The sequence below is a fragment of the Dipodomys merriami genome, unplaced genomic scaffold (assembly GCF_024711535.1).
Source record: "Dipodomys merriami isolate MVZ:Mamm:240054 unplaced genomic scaffold, mDipMer1.0.p SCAF_354, whole genome shotgun sequence".
Taxonomy (NCBI): Eukaryota; Metazoa; Chordata; class Mammalia; order Rodentia; family Heteromyidae; genus Dipodomys; species Dipodomys merriami.
In genome coordinates this window covers 714,230-735,000 of record NW_027205093.1, presented here as the reverse complement: position 1 = coordinate 735,000, position 20,771 = coordinate 714,230, and the positions used below count along the sequence as shown (strand labels likewise).

Here is a 20,771-nt window from a genome sequence, read left to right as displayed (position 1 = left end):
TCTACACAGTGGACACTGACAGCTGCCCCCCAACATTTACTTCACCTACTCCTTCTCTGCAGTAGGCCTGACTCTACATACCAGCTCTACCATGTCACTATCTCTCTTGCCATTGGTACAGGTTGAGATAGTCTAATCACAGTGCTGCTCAGGATTTGGAGAGCACCGGGACTGTGAGAATCAGCTAATCTTTTCTTCTGGCTAGTGTGTCATGTGCATGTAAAGCTGGGAACAGCTTTTCTTGAATCATGAGAGAAGGTAGGAAGGGACAGAGATGTGGACAATAGAGCTAGGGAAAAATTGCAACAAAATAATAATGACAACTAAACCAATCCTGGAATTTTCAGTTACATGAGCTAATAAACAACTTTCAATATTTGAGCTAGTTGTGGTCAGGTCTTCCTGCAACCAGAAGCAACCAAATAATATACAATGAAAAATATGCACATCCTCTGAATTATATATTCTACTTACGGTATCTATTTATGGGAATTAGGTATACAGATATACTCAAGTATATCTTTGAAGAGTACATAGTTGGTATTTTTTTTTTTTTTTTTTTTTTTTTTTTTTTTTTGGGTCCGGTCGTGGGGCCTGAACTCTGGGCCTGGGCGCTGTCCCTCAGCTCTTCAGCTCAAGGCTAGCGCTCTACCACTATGAGCCACAGTGCCACTTCCGGCTTTTTTCTTTTTGCTTATGTGGTGCTGAGGAATCGAACCCAGGGCCTCGAGCATGCAAGGCAAGCGCTCTACCACTGAGCCACCTTCCCAGCCCCATAGTTGGTATTTTTAATGGAAAGCTTGAGAGCATATGACCTTGTTGATAAAAGAACTCTGAAGATTCAAAGCACTGGACATAGGCATTATTCACTTCAGAGATAATTTTCCAGTGACCTCAGGAGCTCAGGAACAAAATGCTTAGCCAGATGAGGCAAAGGTCTTAAGTTTAAATGTATACTTCATTGGTCCTTGTTACACTGATTACAGTTCCTCACAAGGATTTGTAGAGATGGGTAAGAAACTCTGAGGGTCAGCTGTTCACTACCAAGGATTTCATATAATGTCTCAAGAATGTAATCTTTAACTGACTTTTTTGATAGCCACACAAATCTATAAATCATACTTGCTAATAGAAAACAATTTATCAGATAAAACTCACTTTTTAGGAAACTATTTGTTATAGACACATTTTTATAGAAAATTCAACTTGTTTATCACATTTTAAGATAAGAACTTATCTGCAATATAATAATTATTAATTTTGCATTAGTCCATCTTACCATTATATGTATAAGTACCCTTAAATACACTGAAAATATCCAGAAGCCTACACAGTACAAATTATTAAATGACCCTCTTTTCGTTTATAAACCTGTACTTTTTAAAAACAAGACAGCAAAATTATACTAACAGGAGTTAAAGTCAAGAAGAACAAGTCAACAAATCAGGCTTTACCTTGTTCAGCCCCTTCACCATCATCGCCACTGTTAATCGACCAACTGGTAGAAACATGTCCTGTCCAACCAGGGTGCCTGCCCACATCTACTGACCAGCCAAGGGAGAGCAAAAATTCTAGGAAATGTGGCTGAACATTTCTGGAAGACTCCACATTCTTTAAAATCTGAAATATATACCAATCACCAACTATCATGAAGGAAACAGAAGAAATTAAATTCACTAAACTTGATTAGCTTTGAAGCTTCTGACGAGTCAAGTCCAGTTCAGAATATTCACTATAATGAGAAACGAGTGCTCTGGAGTTAGCAGACTTGGATTGGGAGTTGTTAAGTTTTTAACCTGTCTTGTTTTCTCCATCTGGAGAGGGATAATAATGATAGTCCTAAAGACTAAATGAGATAAGGTAAGTAAAATCCTGAGCTGCTTTCCTGATAAAATAATTACTGAGGCAAACATATTCACAAAAATAAAAGATACAGTATTTGCTTTCACAGCTAATGAGAATTATATTAGTATATCATTATTTAATATAAAGTTTTGGTTTTCGAATTGTTAGTCATGGAGCTTCAACTCAGGGACTGGACACTGTTCTACTACTTTGAACCATAGCTCTACTTCTGATCTTCTGGTTGTTACAGACAATCCTGCCAGGATGGCTTTGAACTATGATACGCAGATCTCAGCCTCCTGAGTACCTAAGATTACAGATGTGAGCCACCTAGTTTAATTAGCCACCCATCTATATTAAACGTTTTGACAAATGCTAAAAAACTACAAAATGTCAGCAAAAATTAGGTATAATAAATGAGTATGAAGATATCTTTTTCAGTCTAAAGGAGAAAATGCAGTCATTCCAGAAGGTTTATTAAGTACCAAATACATATGCTTGGGCTGTCTACCAACCTCAGAAAGGGTAACTCCTGTTTCTAAAATAGCCTCTCATTCCAAAACAAGAAACTTTAGGAGACATTTGGCAGTCTGGAGGCATTTTGAGTTGTCACAACTGGTGTAATGAAGGTAGTGTCTAGTGGGAAAGGTAAAATAGATGCTGTTGAATAATCTAAAATACACCATCAGCCCACAACAAAGAAGTGTCTTGCCCAAGAGGGCAAAAGTGCTGTTGTTAGATACTTAGTTCTAAAGGAAAGAAAGTAAGGAATTTCTCTCCAAATTAAAAATGAGAAGGGGAGAAAGGAAAAGAGAATAAGAGGAGAAAGGAAAAGAATATATCAAAATTATCTGGGAAATTCAAAACCAAGGTTCCACTGGCCTGTTTAAGCCCTACATCAAAGTTAGTGAAAGCAAGATCGTGGAATCACTATTTGTACTAGTCCTAGAGCTTGAACTCAGGGCCTGGGCATTGTTCTTGAACTTTTTTACTTAAGGCTAGTACTTAACTACTTGAGCCACAGCTCCACTTCCAGGGTTGTTTTTTTTTTTTTTTTTTGGGGGGGGGGGTTCTTTTGGGGGGGGGTCCTGGGCTTGACTTGACTCGGAGCCTGGGCACTGTCCCTGAGCCTTTAGTGCTCAAGGCTAGTACTCTACTACTTGAACCATAGTTCCTCTTCTGGATTTTTGGTGGTTAACTGGAGTCTCATGGACTTTCCTGCCTGGGCTGGCTTTGAACTGCAATCCTCAGATCCCAGCTTCCTGAGTAGGTGGATTACAGGCATGAGCCACCAGCACCTGGCTTAGTGAGTTTCTTATGAGGTTATTTGGAAGGAGAGTTCTTTGAAGGGGAAAAAAGCCTGTGTTCACTTCTGTAGGCAGACACACTGAACCTAGGGAAAGAATGGTCAGTGAATACAGCTGTTTTATTATTCTTGAGCTGTCAGGCCAAGCTACAGCTCTACTTATTCTAAAGCATGCTTCCTAAGCATCATGGAATTTATTAATGAAGTTCCTGAATTGGTTCACAAGCCTTTAAGCATACATTAAAAAATTTTGTGTATTTATAGTACAAAAATTTCAGAACCTTACCTCTTGGTTTGTTTTCTGACCTGGTTTCATATAGAAAATAAAAACCGTGTCAAAAGGACGACATGGCAAGAGATCTAGATACCCAATGTCATCAAAAAACCCAGGGATCGCAGAATCAAGTGCAATAAGGTGAGGAGGTAGACGACTATTTGCAGGTTCCTACCAAAGAAAGAAAGGAGCCATTATTATCTCTCTTCATTACTCTGAAGATATACTTGCTCATGGAAGGTATGTATGTACTTATGTATGCAGTGATTGAAACAGGGTTTATGTAGTCCAGGCTGGCCAAGAACTCATACACTTTTCATACTTCCAGTCCTTTTGCTTTTTAAAATATTAAGATTATAGAGAGTGTGTGTGTGTGTGTGTGTGTGTGTGTGTGTTGTGTGTGTGTGTGTTGTGTGTGTTGTGTGTGTGTGTGTGTGTTGGGTCCTGTTTTCTCTAGAATAATATGTTTTCCATATTTTCAATACAGTCTGTATGTTTCCTGGCCAGTAATAGGGTTTGAACTTAGATCCTTAAGCTTGTTAGGCAGGTGCTCTACCACCTAAGCTATTCCCCAAGCCCTTCTTTGGTTATTTTTCATGCTTTTTGCCTGGAGCAGGTATAGACAGCAATCCTCCTATGGGAATAGAACTCTGATCTCCCAATCTTTGTCTCCTAGTGACTGGGATTATAGACATGCACTGCCACATCTATTCCTCAGTTTGGCAAATTCTTTTTCTTCTTTCTCTTTTTTTTTTGAGGCAAAAACTTTGAACTTAAGCCCTGGTTCTTGCTAGGCATTTACCCCACTTGCTTTAACTTTTTTTTTCTTCCCAGCTAGAATCTTATGTTCTTCTCAGAAGGCCCAGCCTCAGACCATGATCCTCCTACCTTCTACCTCTCATGCAGCGTGGGTGCCAGGTGTATACTATCATGCCTGACTAATAAGCAACATCTTGCCTCGAAATCTTCAGCTGTACTTTTCCAAAGAAACTGACCTCAAAATAACTTGCTCAAATCCACCATTGGGCAAGATATTTCACATTTTTTAGCCTGTATTCATATCTGCAAAATAAGGACTTGTTTGGTAAAATTGATTTCTAAAATTGTTTTGTAAATTTGATTTGTAAAATTGTTTTAATGGATATTGGCAACACTAAAATATTTAGTTTATAGGCTGATTTCCTTTGTGTTAAATACTATACAAAGTCTTACATGTGTTGGCTCACCTAATGTTGATATAGCCAATTAGATGGATACATTATCATCTCACCTTACAGATATGGAACTAAGATTCAGAAGAGCTGAGTACTTGTCCACCATAACACAGCTGAGTAGCAGTGATGCCAGAACATAAATGTGTACAAGAGCACAAGCTAAGAAGGGATTGGCTTACAAATACTATGGAATTAATCTAGAGATGTACCTAATTAGTAGAGCATAGACATAGCTCTAAGTATACAAAAGACACTAGCATATACAAGTCTCTACATTTGATTCCCAGCACTGCAACAAAAAAGAAAAAGGAAAAAAAAAAAGAAAAAACTACATAATTTACTTCTTCTTGAAAACAATATTAAAGAGCTGAGTTAACTTTCAGTAAGAAAGTTTAGTAGAGAAAAATGTTTAACATTCCTTTTCTAGTTATCTGTAGATTTCATTATGCATATAAGTTGGTCATACATTAGCCAAGAAAATTCAGACAATGCCTCAGACAGAACTCTGAATGAGTTCATGGAGTCACTGTCCTGGAGATCACACAATCTACAGCAGCAAAGAATTCTTACAGCTTATATAATTTTTTTTTAATTTTCTGTCTAAGAAAAATATTAGCTGGGGCTGGGAAGGTGGCTCAGTGGTAGAGCGCTTGCCTTGCATGCATGAGGCCCTGGGTTCGATTCCTCAGCACAACATAAGCAAAAAGAAAAAGTTGGAAGTGGCACTGTGGCTCAAGTGGTAGAGTGCTAGCCTTGAGCTGAAGAGCTGAGGGACAGCGCCCAGGCCCAGAGTTCAGGCCCCACGACTGGACCCCCCCCCCAAAAAAAAATTAGCTGAATTTAAACTTACGAATATATTATGATTATGAATATATTTACTCATAAAAGTTCACAAGAATTACCTTCAATGCCTCTAAGGACAAAAATCCAAAGTGTGAGAGGAAAAGACGGGCTGTTTGGAATTCCTGGGCAGGAGGTGGGGGCTTGCAATCTGTAACAGGGTCAGGGAAAGTTCTCTTCTGCAATTCCCCCTCACTTTGTTGTTCAAGGTGTATTTCATAAGCTATCTGCTGGGCCATGCCACTTCTCAATTTCTCATGTTTCTCTTCTAACTGAAATGAATGAAGCATTACATTTGGAGAAACTATTTAAAAATTACTAGAGTTACTTTTAATTTTAAAACAAAAATAAAGCAACAAAGAAGATAATTTTCAACATTGTGTTTCACTTCAATATATGATTCATTCATATAATTAAGCAAACATGTTTTAAGGTTAAAACCATACTGAAAAATTCCCGAACCTCATCAATTGCTCCTTCATCATCTGGCTATAAAGGACATCATTCTGCCTCTGCTCTCCTTCAGATAGGCAGGAAAAAAGGCAGAGCTCTTCTCCCTCCCAACAGCCAGACCACTGCCACATCTTCACCCTACAGCATCCACATGAATTCCTTGACTATTTTTGAGGCCCCTTATTCCCTTTTGATAAATTCTTGTTTTGTTTGTTTGTTTGTTTTTGGGGGGGAGCTGGTCCTGGGGCTTGAACTCAGGGCCTGGGTGCTGTCCTTGAGCTTTGTTGCTTAAGGCTAGTACTCTACCTCAAGCTGTATTTCTACTTCCAGCTGTTTTGGACATAACAGTCTCATGGACTTTCCTGCCCAGGCTGGCTTTGAACTGTGATCCTCAGATATCAGTCTCATGAGTAGCTAGGATTACAGGTACAGCAGCAGCACCCAGTTATAAGCATAATTTTAAAAAATTATTTATTAGCATACACTAATTGCATAAAGAGTTTTTCATCATCCATAGATGAGGCATACTATGTTGATCGGATTCTCTTTTTACCTACCTCCTCCCCTCCTGCTACTTGGAACCCTCTTTATCTTATGAGTTACTGCACATAACACTGAAGTCAATGCTTTAAACACAGACATCATTTAAGAATATTTACATGCATCCATTTAACAGAAACTAATTTATCTTACTTCTTCAGTGACAATCTCATGCAAATCTGGAATGCTGAGATCTGCCTTCACAAAAGGAATCTTGTCTACCTCTTCAGGAAATGGCCGATGTTTCACAGAGTATTTAAATCCAACATCATTTTTAGGAATTGGGCGAGGCTCAGGAACAAAAAGCTGTTGAAATAATACCAATTAAAATTATGTTAATATATATGATCTAATACTCATCTGTAATGACACATTATTAGACTCGTCTGTTTTTCATTTATTTATTTTTTTTTGGTTATGGGGCCTGAACTCTGGGCCTGGGCTCTGTCCCTCAGCTCTTCAGCTCAAGGCTAGTGCTCTACCACTTGAGCCATAGTGCCACTTCCGGCTTTTTTCTGCTTAAGTGGTGCTGAGGAATCAAACCTAGGGCCTCATGCATGCAAGGCAAGCACTTTACCACTGAGCCAACTTCCCAGCCCCTAGACTGGTCTGCTTTGATGCTGTGTTTCCCTAGACTTACAAGTAACAGAACTCAGTAAGAATCTGCAAATGCTAATGTAATAGCTAGTAGTAAGGGTAGGAAATTTGTATGGCTGTACACTCCATTTTATTTTTCTAAAAATGTTCATCAACTTACAGATTTTGTGACTGCTATATGGTTTGTGGACCTCTACTGCTCCAGGTCTAAAGTACACACATTCAGTGCTATGCCAACAGATGAGACATTTCAGAGCTTTAATATTCAACTTTCTTGTCCAGCATGTGAAAGGTCCTGAGTTTGATCCTCAGTGCCACAAAGCTCAAAGTGCCTTTTTCCCAAGCTCTCTCAACTCATTCCATACCAAAAAAAGTACAAGTTCAAGTACCCTGGGCATCTCCAGAAAATGAGTTCAATTAGAACTCACTAGGTAGAAGCTAGAAAAGCTCAGCATTTTGGAGGCTGAGGCAGGAAGTCTATGAGTTCAAGGCCAGTCTTAGGCACACAGTGAGTTTGAGGCCAGATTGCGCTTTACAGAGAGTTCAAGGCAAGGCTGGCCTACACACTGAGTTTGAGGACTCATTAAAGGCTGGGCTATACAGTGAAACTAGGTCTCAAAAATGCACACACACAGAGAATACACGGCTGCAACTATACAACTGTTTAGGGAAAAGAGGGATGGGGGATAGGTAAGAGAATAATGGAGGGTGAATTATATCTAAGTACACTGTATATATTAAGGTTCTGTAAGGAAAAAGAAATGTACCCATAACCTGACTTATGAAAGGTTGGCCCCCTTTGTTCAACCCCCATATGACAAAAAAAAAATTATTAAAAAAAACAGATTTCATAAGGAATCCCACTGAAAGCTGAAGGATGAGGGAAGAGAGAACAATGGAGGGGGTTATTCTGATTTCAGTTTAATATTTGCATGTGTGAAATACCATGGTGAATCCCCTTGGCATAATTAATATAAACAAAAAAAGAATGACAGTAAGAGACTGTGCAGGGTAGATACAGAAGAAAATGAAGACAAATGAGGATAAACATGATTGATGTACCTTGTACACATCATGCATACATGTGTACATGTACCCTGTATACATCATGAAGACAGAACAATGAAACCTGTTGAAATTGTCCTAAAAAGGGAGAAAAGTCTTGAGTGATAAAGTAAGAATATATCGTATACAGGATTAAAAATGTCACAATGAAATTTCCCTGGGTAACTAATGTATACTAAAAAAAAAACATGGGGAGGGAAGGTAAGGAGGGCATGAGGGAGATTACTGGAAGTATACAGGGTATATTGTATGCTTGTGTGGAAGTGTCAAAAGTGAGTCTGCCCTGGTATAACTAATGTATACTTTTTTTTTTTTTGCCAAGAATCAGAGGCTTACGCCTATAATCCTAACTATTAGGAAGGCTAAGTATTAAGGATCCGGTTTTGAAGTTAGCCCAGGCAGACTAATCAAAGACACTCATCTCCAATTAACCAACAAAGAGCTGAAATATGGCTCAAGTGGTAGAATTCCAGTCTTGTGCAGAAAAGTGAAGTGAGAGTACAAGCCTTTGTATCAGTACACAAAAACAAAAACAATAATAAAAGATAATTCATAGCCATATACATAAGCATGTAAGTTAATGCCTGTAATCCTAGCTATTCAGGAGAGTGAAATCTAAGGATTATGGTTTGAAGCCAGAACAGGCAGGAAACTCGAGCTGGAAATGAAGCTGTGACTCAAGTAGCAGAGCCATGAGCACAAAAGCTCAGGGACTGGGGCTGGGAAGGTGGCTCAGTGGTAGAACACTTGCCTTGCATGCATGAGGCCCTAGGTTCGATTCCTCAGCACCACATAAGCAAAAAGCAAAAAGCTGGAAGTGGCACTATGGCTCAAAGTGGTAGAATGCTAGCGTTGAGCTGAAGAGCTGAAGAGCTGAAGGACAGAGCCCAGGCCCAGAGTTCAGGCCCCATGACTGGACCCAAAAAAGAAAAAAAAAAATTCTTAGATTAAGCGAGAATGGGTGTCAAATCTGGGTCTTCATGGCTCCAAAGCCCTGATTCAATATGTATATGGTGCTGGGCACTGGTGGCTTATACCTATGATGCTAGCTACTCAAGAAGCTGAAATCTGAGGATTAAGGTTCAGAGCTAGCCCAAGCAGACAAAACTACAAGACTCTTACCCTCAATTAACCAACAAAAGGCCAGAACCTGAGGTGTGGCTCAAGTACTAGAGCTCTCAGTCATGAGAGAAAAAGCCATGCAAGAGCTCAAGGTTGGGGTTGGGAAGGTAGGTAGCTCAGTGGCAAAGTGCTTGTGTTGCATACATGAGCCCCTGGGTTCATTCCTCAGCACCACATAAGTAGAAAAAGCCGGAAGTGGTGCTGTGGCTCAAGTGGTAGAGCACTAGCCTTGAGCTGAAGAGTGGAGGGACAGTTCTTAGGTCCAGATAAGCCAAAAAAAAAAAAAAAAAAAAGAGCTTAAGGTCATAAGTTAAAGTCCCAGTACTGGCAGAAGAAACTTTAAAAGTAATTTTAAAAAAGGGTCCAGTCAAGAGGGGAAAAACTGGGAGAAAATGAGGGAGGGGGTGACACTATTCATGCCTGTAATCCTAGCTATTCAGGAGGCTGAGATCTGAGGATCAAGGTTCAAAGGCAGCCTGGGCAGTAAAGTCCATGAGACTCTTATCTCCAGTTACCCACCAGAATACTGGAAGTGGTGCTGTAGCTCAAGTGGAAGAGCGCTCACCTCTAGCTGGAGAGCTCAGGGACAGCACCCAGGCCCAGAGTTCAAGACCCACGACCACCACCACCACCACCAACAACAAAAATTTAATGTCTCAATCTTCCAATTTTCTTTTTTTTTTTTTTTTTTTTGGGGGGGGGGGGTCTGGTCATGGGGCCTGAACTCTGGGCCTGGGCGCTGTCCCTCAGCTCTTCAGCTCAAGGCTAGCGCTCTACCACTTGAGCCACAGCACCACTTCTGGCTTTTTTCTTTTTGCTTATGTTGTGCTGAGGAATCGAACCCAGGGCCTCGAGCATGCAAGGCAAGCGCTCTACCACTGAGCCACCTTCCCAGCCCCTCAATCTTCCAATTTTCTACAAGAAGCAAGTAATCTTCACATAATTAAGACTGTCACAAGATAAAAGACTAAATTAAATTATATAGCATATTAAAAACTATATAGCAACTTATACAGCATGTAGAACAATGTGAAACTATATCCTATTCACTAAATACACGAAAGGTCTGGCTAAATGTTTCCATACATGTTGGATGTCTATTATTGATAGTGTTCATTTTGTTTTTTTTTTTTACAGGATCTCACTTTATTGCCTTGAAATTTACTCTGTAGCTCACAGAGAAGCTGGCCTACAATTCCTGAGCTTCTTTTGCTCAAGGCTAGCATTCTACCACTTGAGCCACAGAGCCACTTCTAGCTTTTTCTGTGTATGTGGTACTGAGAAATCGAACCCAGGGCTTCATGCATGTGATTCAAGCCACATTCCAAGCTCAGGCCTTCAACTCTTTTTTGTTGTTGTTTTTGGTCATGGGGCCTGAATCTGGGCCTGGGCACTGACCCTCAGCTCTTCAGCTAAAGGCTAGCATTCTACTACTTGAGCCACAGCACCACTTCCGGCCTTTTCTGCTTATGTGGTGCTGAGGAATCAAACCCAGGGCCTCATGCATGCAAGGCAAACTTTCTACCACTGAGCCACCTTCCCAGACCTGGCCTCCAACTCTTGTCTCAAGGTATGCTAGGATTATAGGTATGTGCCATCACAATCAGCATATATCTGACTTTAATTATATTTAAAATTGGATAGAAAAATGTGAGACAATGGGTGAATAGTCAGTCCCCTGAAAGCTTTTGGAAAAGAGTCCTGCTTTAAAGATGACTATAGAATTACTTCAGTAGATGTGGACGTCTGGTTCCTAAGGTGATTCTTATGGACCCTCATGATGGAGTATCTGGCTAGGGATAAGAAATATTATCTGTGGTCTTAGGTGGAAAGTGATTTAACCTTTATGGTATGTATGCATGTGCCCTTGTCCACACACTTGTCACTTCCCTGTAACTTCTGGAGGATACCTTCTGATTTGCTTTTGCTCCTCTGGGTAAAAGGCAAAGCTGTTGTGCCCAAGCAAGTCTTCCAGACATTCCCCGAACCAGCACAGTGACAGAAGGGAAAAAATCATCTGGAACAAAACGTTTGTGTAAAGGTTTTTATTTCAGACAATAACCATTTAAAATATAACTGCTGTCAACACTCCATTGTGTTTCCCAAGCTTTGATCCTCTATGCCCTCTTTGTGGTTTCTGCCTTATCAAGTACTATAAGTTCTATTATCTTACTTTGAACCAACCACTTTTTATTATAATTAAATTCATTTCGAAAGGACATTGTGAACTACCATCAATGGGAAGCCATGAAATTAGGTATGCAAATTAGGCATTTTTAAAAATAAGTAAAATACTGTTGCTTGCCAACTATCATCATCTCACATACCTGCAGTGCTTCACATTTACTTTTGTGAAATGCTATTCTGGAAAACATTCTTAACCTTACAATGTTGGGAACAAATGAAATGTAAGAAGGTGGACTGGCTTTTCTCCAAGTGCTGATGTTACACTTGCCACGACTTTAAGAAGGCACCATTTCCTTCCAACGGAAGTTCTGGTGTTTGTGTAAGAATTCAGGACGAGCTTCCATGGAGATCCAGATCCTTTTTATTCTTTTGTCTCAAGTGTGAGAGTCAAATTTGTTGTGCTTTCCTATCATTTCTTCTGTTAATAATTATTATAACAAATAAAATGTCCTTAATGTTTCAAATGCAAGTTTTTGTATTATTGTTGGACTTATTATGCAATCAAGTGGAATAAGAGTGGAGTAATACTAAAACACCTAGAAATGTGCCAGGAAGCAGAAGGGAACACTGAACTGGGATTTTGCATACTCTGGCAAATGATTCGATCTTAAGAGGCTAGCTGAAGCACAAAAAATGGGCACAGCGGAGAGAACACCAGACAAGCCCTAAGTCTGAAGCAAAGAAGAAGAGAGCCTAGAGAAAAGGCTTGGGACCAGCAGTCCTGGAGGTGAGCAACGATAAATGGCCCCATTTCATTTCATATTAAAGACACTTAATCTCACATGATAGCAGTCTGTATCTCAAACTACAGGGCAAGCAATGTTTTACTTTCATTTTATGGCTTATAAGATTGCACTCACATTCAGCAAAACCTTTTCAACATTCTAGACTCTATCTTTGCAAAGGTAAGATAGTATCTCCCCCACTGAGAAAATTCTATCATGGTGGGACAACAAATCTTAAGTCCTATCCACATCAAGTACGTCTCAAGCTACCTGATCAGGTCACCTACCCTCTCTGAGTTTCTCTACCTGTAAATGAGGAAACTAAACCAGATGATTCCCTGGGTCCTTTTATACTCATAGATTCTGTACCCTTCATTTTCCTTTACCTTGCCTAAAATAAGCCTCTCTGAAATCATGCTATCTTGGCATACTAGTTAATGTCAACTGCTATCAGGAAAAAACTTGCTTGGCATCATTTGGTTTATAGTGGTAACTATACCTCAAGAGGGTTTAAAAATGGGGGAAGGAGTGGGAGGAAAACATTCTGTCAATGGTAAATTTGTGAAGGGTTTCTAGTAGGTCAGGTCTATATCTAAGAAGGGACACTACAGTGCAGCAAGTAGAGCAGAAGTAAGGGTGACCAAGTTTTGAACTGATGAGGCAGAGGAGAGGAAGTGTGTCAGATGAGGTAGAAAGAACTGCAATAATGTACGTAAGAAGTACTAAGGTCCTGAGGTGGAGGTACTGAAAGGAACACAGAGGAAAGATTCAAGAGTCACTGGGGAAGTAGAAACTTGGAAACTTATAAAAGGAAGTAACAGGAAGTGCAAACAAAGATGACTCTCACATTTCTAGGTGTTGTGGGTGGCAATACTGAAATAGAACAATGAGGGGTGAGAGGCAAGGGAGCCAGGGACAGCATCCAAAGTTCACAAGGGGAGAAAGAGGGACAATGGTTTTCATACACACTAACAACCACTATGTTAAACTGCTTATAAAACTACACAGTACTTTTCTAATATTTCAGATATACATAAAGGGCCTTTAAGTGATTCTACTTCATATGTACATTCTATCTTCTGGTCTTCTGTTTCTCAGGTGCTATTATCTCACAGCTCAAAGAACCACTGACAAATGTGTAATCACATAAAAATCAGCCTCTCTTTCCTTGCCAACACCGATGAACACATACTGATATAGCAGTAAAGAAGGCGCAAAGTGGTCCAACTTACTCTGCTCATTTCCAAGAGGCTGCTCCAGCATTGCTAGGATGACACTATTGTCCAATACAAAGTACCGGAAACTATGCTTGTTTATGGTTGGCAGCCTGGAGTATTTGATCAGAGTAGTTTCATTCACCAGACTACAAGGAGAAGCAGGACCACTGGGTGAAGGAAATGCGCCAAGCAACTGCATAATACTATGGAGAATAGAATAAAAAAACAGTTAATTCCCAAAATAAAATCTTAAGTTTACCTCATGTATTCATATACCCATGTTTCCCTTCATTTTTCTTGAGCATAGCCATGTTTCCCCTTTGCAGATCATATTTATTTCTTCTAAAGGCCACAGCATGTTGTGTGACCTAGCCCTCCAGAAGCACAGAGATGGTGGCTGCAGATGTCAACATACTCTCTCAAAGACTTCCCTCAGCCAAGGAGAAACACCACACTTAGGTACAAAGCTCTCACCCAATGACTGACTTATGTAGGTTGTAAAGTCCCAGCCCCTGGCCCCAGACTGAGAGAACATGAAATAAGCAGCTGTATCACAGTTCAGTTTTTCTCTTTGTCCAGCTCTGCCTTCTCCCTTCCTCTACTAGGATATAAGAGCACTTTCTAATAAACTTGCAAGCAAACTTCAGTTTGCTACCTATACTTCCAAATCATGAAGTTTCTAAAGATACATTTAAATGATGGGATATGTGTGAAGCTATAATAAAGAACACTCTCCCCCCATTATAAGTGATATAAGCCCTTTTTTTTTTGTTTGTTTGTTTTGTTTTTGTCAGTCGTGGGGCTTGAACTCTGGGCCTGGACGTTGTCCCTTAGCTCTTCAGCTCAAGGCGAGCGCTCTACCACTTGACCTACAGCGCCACTTCCGGTTTTCTGGTGGTTTTATTGGAGATAGGAGTCTCACGGTCTCTCCTGCCCGGGCTGGCTTTGAACCGCGATCCTCAGATCTCAGCCTCCTGAGTAGCTAGGATTACAGGCGTGAGCCACCAGCGCCGGCTCCGATATAAGCCCATTTAAAAAAAAAAAAAAATCTACTTTGTAGCCAGGCACTGGTGGCTCACATCTGTAATCCTAGATACTCAGGAGGCTGAGTAGGATCCCGTAAAAAGCCAGCTTGGGCAGGAAAGTCCATGAGACTCTTATTTCCAATAAACCACCAGAAAACCAGAAGGGGCACTATGGCTCAAGTGGTAGAGCCTTGAGCTGAAGAGCTGAGGGACAGCGCCCAGGCCCAGAGTTGAGGCCCTATGACTGGACCCCCCCCCAAATAATCTGCTGTGTCCCAGCTTCAAGATCATGCTAGTTAAAGTATTCTAGGCCTAGAAAAGGATCCTAATCAGCCACACCCCCTCACTTTTCAGAAGACAAAACTAAAGCTAAGAAGAACAAAGTGATTGCTAACAGGCCAGAAAACAGCTGGCTAAGGTGAAACACACCTACTCTAGAGGCAGAGAGACAATGATCATGGTGTGAGACAACTTAGGCAAAGTTAACACAAGAGCCTATCTGAAATTCAAATGAAATGCCCAAGGACTGGGGTAGGGAGTGGCTCAAATGAAAAGTACAACACACACACACACACACACACACACACACACACACACACACACACACACACATACACACGCACGCACACGCATGCACACGCGCACGCACACTAAAGACCAGAAACCTGCCCCTGCTGCCTTCTTGCAAATAAAGAACCTGAAGCATCTAATAGTTAAATCTCACAGACCTATTATAATCATTAAATAAAAATCTGTAACAGAAAATGCTTTACAAACTGGAATTCAACTGCAAAAGCCTTAACATTCAGGAATTGTTACATAGACAGATTTGTGCATACATTCATGAAGCACTTAATGCACGTCATTTCTTGTACTTTCTTAACAGCCCTCTAAAACAGCTATCATTATTATACTCACTTATAATAAGAAACTGAAGCTCAGAGAGAAAATATTTTGTAATTACAAGAGAAAAATTTTACTTTAAGGTTTTAATATCGCCTGACCTTTGATCTAGAACATTAATATTCTGTGACTCTACTTTCATGACTCAACCTTCAGTTTGGATAGATGTCTTCCTCTCTCATTCTAAGGCTTGAACCCAAACATCCCTAATATGGAAGTCAAAACAGTTCAACAAATATTTTCTTTCCATTTTCACCCCTCCTAAAGGCCTATCAAAGAATTTCTAGAATCAACATAACTTGATGATGAGTTCAGGTCCCTAATGATTTGTAGAAAGCAAAGAGGAGAAATAACCAGTAAGTAATTAAATAATATGACTTTGATTTTTTAAAATAGGACAGAGATGGTTACATTTAAGACATGTTATCAAACAGATTGCTAAATAGGGAATACGTCACTAAGATGAAATCATACCAGCCTATCCCTATTTTCTCTTGTCACTAGCTTGGAAAAGCAGGTAAGTATCCCTGAAATCAAGATATCTTTTTGACAGTGTGTCACAACAAACTTGTAGATCAGATTAAAAAATCCCTGTGAAACTGAAGGAAATTTTCTGCTGATAGGCTGTGAGACCACTTGTGTTTGATATTTTAATCAACATCTTTAATTAGACAGGCTGTGAGTCTACCTGTGTTTGATATTTTAGTCAATCTTTAATTAGAATACACAGGACAGGCTTATTAAATCCAGTTGATCAGAAGTTGGGCATCAGAGAGGAATATATCAGAGAAAGCTAGGATTTTAAGACTAAAAATAATGAGACAAATCTTAAATAATGATATGTTCAACCCAGGCACTGGTGGTGGCTCATGCCTATAATCCTAGCTACTCAGGAGGCTGAGATGTGAGGATCACGGTTCAAAGCCAGCCCAGACAGGAAACTCTATGAGACTCTTATCTCCAATTAACCACTAGAAAACTGGAAGTGGAGCAGTGGTTCAAAGTGATACAATGCGGGGCTGGGAAGGTGGCTAAGCAGTAGAGTGCTTGCCTCGCATGCATGAGGCCCTGGGTTCCATTCCTCAGCACCACATAAGCAGAAAAAGCCAGAAGTGGTGCTGTGGCTCAAGTGGTAGAGCGCTAGCCTTGAGCTGAAGAGCTGAGGGACAGCTCCCAGGCCCAGAGTTCAAGCCCCATGATCAACAACAACAACAACAACAAAAACCACAGACCAAAGTGATACAATGCTAGCCTTGAGTGAAAAAGCTCAGGGACAGCCCTGAGTCCCTGAGTTCAAGCCCCCTGACTGACAAAAACAATTAAAAAAAAAAAAGGTACAGCTGGGTACTAGTATCTCACACCTGTAATCTTAGTTATTCAAGAGGATGAGATCTGAGGATCACAGTTTAAAGCCAGCCCGGGGAGGAAAGTCCCTAAGACTCATCTTCAATTAACCACCAGAAAACTCAAAATGGTGGAATGCTAGCCTTGAGCACCCAGGCCTTAGCTTTGAGCCCCATGACTGACAAAAAGAAATGTACAGATCTGTGCATATATTTAAACACTACCAAGAAATGACAGGATGAGAATGACAAATGATAGGACACATACTGAAGACCCTAAAAAAAAATTTTTTTTTGCGTCAGTAGTGGGGCTTCAACTCTGGGCTTCGGTGCTGTCCCTCAACTCTTCAGCTCAAGGTGAGCGCTCTACCATTTGAGCCACAGTGCCACTTCCAGTTTTCTGAGTGGTTTATTGGAGATGAGAGTCTCATGGACTTTCCTGCCTGGGCTGGCTTTGAACTGTGATCCTCAGATCTCAGCCTCCTGAGGCAATAGGATTACAGGCGTGGTCTACCGGCAAGACTCTAAATTTTAGTTGACTAAATGTAAATCACCAGCCCTATGCAGTCCCCAATACACCTAATAAAAATACATCATCCTGCTGATAATAAAAATACATCATCCTGCTGAGCGCCCCAGTGGCTCACACCTGTAATCCTAGCTACTCAGGAGACTGAGATCTGAGGATCATGGTTCAAAACCAGCCCAGGCAGGAAAGTCCGTGAGATTCTTCTCTCCATTAAACCACTAGAAAACCGGAAGTGGCACTGTGGCTCAAGAGGTAGAGTGCTCGCCTTGAGCTGAAGAGCACAGGGACAGTGCCCAAGCCCAGAGTTCAAGCCTCAGGACCGACCAAACAAAAATAAATAAATAAATAAATAAATAAATAAATATATCATCCTGCCAGGCGCAGAATGAATGTATGTATGTATATATACACATATATATGTGTATATATGTATGTATATACACACACATAAATTTAAAAGCCATCTAAAGTACTGTACTCTGAAATCTACTATAAGAGATACACAATCAAACCTGTACCAGCTGAGCACCATGATAACAAAGGTATTCATTCAGTCCTTATAATATGAAAATATGTGAAGGTACCAGAGTTAAATCAGAAAGAATACAAACTCTGTCTTTGGATACTGCTACTACCTGGACTAAAGGGGTATTACTCTCAAAAGTCTAAATAAGAACCAGTTGGTCAAAGTTAAAGTGAGAGACTTTAGTTCAATATAAAACAAAAGCTTTTAATAATTAAAATGAAATGGACATTTAAAGTCTAATCTCTAATTAGATGCTAAATAACTTGGTAATTAAGCTGATTTAAGCAAAGGGGCATTTTTTTTTTTTTTTGGCCGGTCGTGGGGCTTGAACTCAGGGCCTGAGCACTGTCCCTGAGCTCCCTGAGCTGCTTTTGCTCAGGGCTAATGCTCTACCACTTGAGCACAGCGCCACTTCTGGCTTTTTGTTTATGTGGTGCTGAGGAATCGAACCCAGGGCCTCGTGCATGTGAGGGAAGCACTCTACCACTAAGCAACCTTCCTAGCCCACAAAGGGGCAATTTAAATGACTTTTTAAAAAATTTGTCAATCGTGGGACTTGAACTCTGGGCCTGGGCACTATCATTCAGCTCTTCAGCTCAAGGCTAGAGCTTTACTACTTGAGCCACAGTGCCACTTTCCATTTTCTGAGAAGTTTGTTCGAGATAAAGAGTCTCACTGGCTTTTCTGCCTGGGCTGGCTTTGAACCATGATCCTCAGATCTCAGTCTCCTGAGTAGCTAGGATTACAGGTGTGAGCAACTTAAATGACTTCTAAGAGTCCTAATTCTGAATTTGAGTTAGTACCCCAAAGGAGATTAAAAACGACGACTATGAAAACCCAGTTAATCTTTTTGTTTTTTCTTTGTTCTGGGCCTGAGTGCTGTCCCTCAGCTCTTCAGCTCAAGGCTAGTGTTCTACCATTTGAGCTACAGCACCACTTCTGGTTTTCTGGTGGTTTATTGGAGAGAAGAGTTTCACAGACTGCCCGGGCTGGCTTTCGGCCAGTCCTGGAAATGGAACTCAGGTCTTGGGCTTTGTTCCTGAGCTTATCTGTGCTCAAGGCTAGCGAGCTACCTCTGGAGCCACAGAACTTCCAGCTTTTTCTGAGTAGTTTATTGGAGATAAGAGTCTCATGGACTTCCCTGCCCAGGCTGGCTTTGAACCACAATCCTCAGATCTCAGACTTCTGAGTAGCTAGAATTATAGGCACGAGCAACTAGCACTCAGCCCAAACAGCTAATCTTTACTCTGCAAGTGTGTATTAGGTGTTCAACACTGGGAGGGTTATCACAGAAATGGGTCCCTCCTCAGAAACCTCCTCCCATCTTGAGGAGGCAAGCATGTATCAAATAAACCAGACATGATCATGATAGTACACAACTATGCTGTGTGGTAGGATCAGAAATGAGTGTACTGTGTCAAAAGGCGTCCTATTCATAGAAGCAGAATACCCAAGAGTGGCATGGAGGTAGCTAGATTTGAGGTTAGTACTGAAAAGTAAGAGGGTGTGATCAAAGGAAAAGGAAAGAAGCTTTGTAATTCAGGGGAAAAACATAAGCAGGAACAAGCATGTCCAGTTTACCACAAGCTAACTGGACTATGGCAGAGGGCACTAGGGAAAAGTGGAAGAGATCTGACAGGCTTCTTGAAATTCAGGTTAAATTCAAACAATAAGGCAGAATAACATTCAAGCAGCAGAATAAAAATTGTGCTTCAGAAGGAAGAGTTTGGTCACAGAATACAAGGTGAATAGGAAAATAAGAAGACTGAAAACAGGGAAGTCAGGCAAAAAATGAGGAGAGCATGAAGAATCTCAGGTAGCAGGTCTGCTTTTCCCTTCAGCTAAGCTGATTTCCCTAGGGATGATGTCCACTGTGATTTTCCTCTTATCTAGAAATATTTCCTCTTTCTAACTCTTTAGCATTTTGTTCCTTTTCCCTTGGAGAACTTATTTCAGCCTACTCATATAGCAGTTTGTGTTTATATTTTTAATCTTTCCTACTGAGCAAGATAGTATTGGTGGAGTGACTGGTTCTGACTCATCTGTGTGATCCTATTCCAGTTCTTTTTTGGGTGACAGATGGGAAGGGTAAGTGATGATACTTGAATTCAGTCTTGTGTTTGCTAGGCAGGTACTCCACTGCTGAACCACACCATCAGCTCTTTTTTGTACTAGTTATTTTGAAACCGGTTTACTTTTTGCCCTGGTCTATGCCTGGATCTCAATCCTCCCATTTAATACTTCCTGCTGTGGCTGAGATGACAGCCATGAACTGCCATGTCCAGCTTCTTCTATTGAGATAGCGTCTCAAGAACTTTTTTGCCAGGACTGGCCTCAAATAGCAATCTTTCTTATCTTAGCCTTCTGAGTAAACCACCACCCCCAGCCTATTACAAGTTCTAAACAGGAAGTTTATAAATATTAGCTGAATAGACTTATAAGATGCAATACAAATGCTGTAGAAGAAACCAACTAGGAGGCAGATTTGATGGGGAGACCACAGACAGACACATTTCATCTCTGGAATTCAGGCATCAAAGTGAAGGGACAGAGTAAATCTCTCCAAGATCCTTTCTAACTCGAACATAATTTGCCTTGAATTAATATCAACTAGTACAGAAACCCAAGCTACTGATTTATCTGGGTATAAAAAACAAACAAACAAACAAACAAACAAACTGGCACAAAAGTATTTCCTTTCCATTTAATTTCTGGAGACAAAGTATCAACTAAAGGGGCTAAGTCACTTAATATCAAACCATCTGTAAAGAAATGAACTGATGGGGTTACTGCTAACACAATCACTTTCATACCATGTGAGGGTTGCTTCAGCAGCATCCTTTACCCTCATTGAAGCAGGGTTTGGCTCCTTATCTCCTTTGTACTTGACCTCTTGCTCGCTGTTCCTGGACTTACTTCCTGAGATACCCAGTTCCACAATCTCTAGTACTTCCTTAAGGCAGTCCTAAAAGCAGGAAGGGTAGATAAATTTTAGTAATACATCTTTTCATGAGCAGACAAAGAATCCATCAAAATGCTAATACAGTATTAGAGGTTATA

General features: G+C 40.5%; 1 protein-coding gene and 1 long non-coding RNA gene across 9 annotated transcripts in view; one reads left to right on the top strand and one right to left on the bottom strand.

Annotated features, from left to right (window-relative positions):
• Nucleotides 1–4,500, top strand: part of LOC138804068 (uncharacterized) — a 20,838-nt gene extending 16,338 nt beyond the window's left edge. For 3 of the 4 annotated variants that reach the window (XR_011365152.1, XR_011365153.1, XR_011365151.1), the window contains 2 exons: nt 3,472–3,566; nt 4,260–4,500. This is a non-coding gene — a long non-coding RNA (uncharacterized lncRNA). The remainder of the gene's footprint in view (nt 1–3,471; nt 3,567–4,259) is intronic. The other variant, XR_011365154.1, reaches the window with a different exon arrangement.
• The window catches only part of Ralgapb (Ral GTPase activating protein non-catalytic subunit beta), a 92,704-nt gene that overhangs the window by 10,380 nt on the left and 61,553 nt on the right, over nt 1–20,771 (bottom strand). For all 5 annotated transcript variants that reach the window (XM_069988337.1, XM_069988338.1, XM_069988339.1 and 2 more), the window contains 7 exons: nt 20,525–20,676; nt 13,401–13,588; nt 11,167–11,273; nt 6,626–6,778; nt 5,542–5,751; nt 3,438–3,596; nt 1,455–1,620 (listed from right to left, as the gene is read on the bottom strand). In XM_069988337.1, coding sequence (XP_069844438.1) covers nt 1,455–1,620; nt 3,438–3,596; nt 5,542–5,751; nt 6,626–6,778; nt 11,167–11,273; nt 13,401–13,588; nt 20,525–20,676 — 1,135 coding nt within the window. The remainder of the gene's footprint in view (nt 1–1,454; nt 1,621–3,437; nt 3,597–5,541; nt 5,752–6,625; nt 6,779–11,166; nt 11,274–13,400; nt 13,589–20,524; nt 20,677–20,771) is intronic.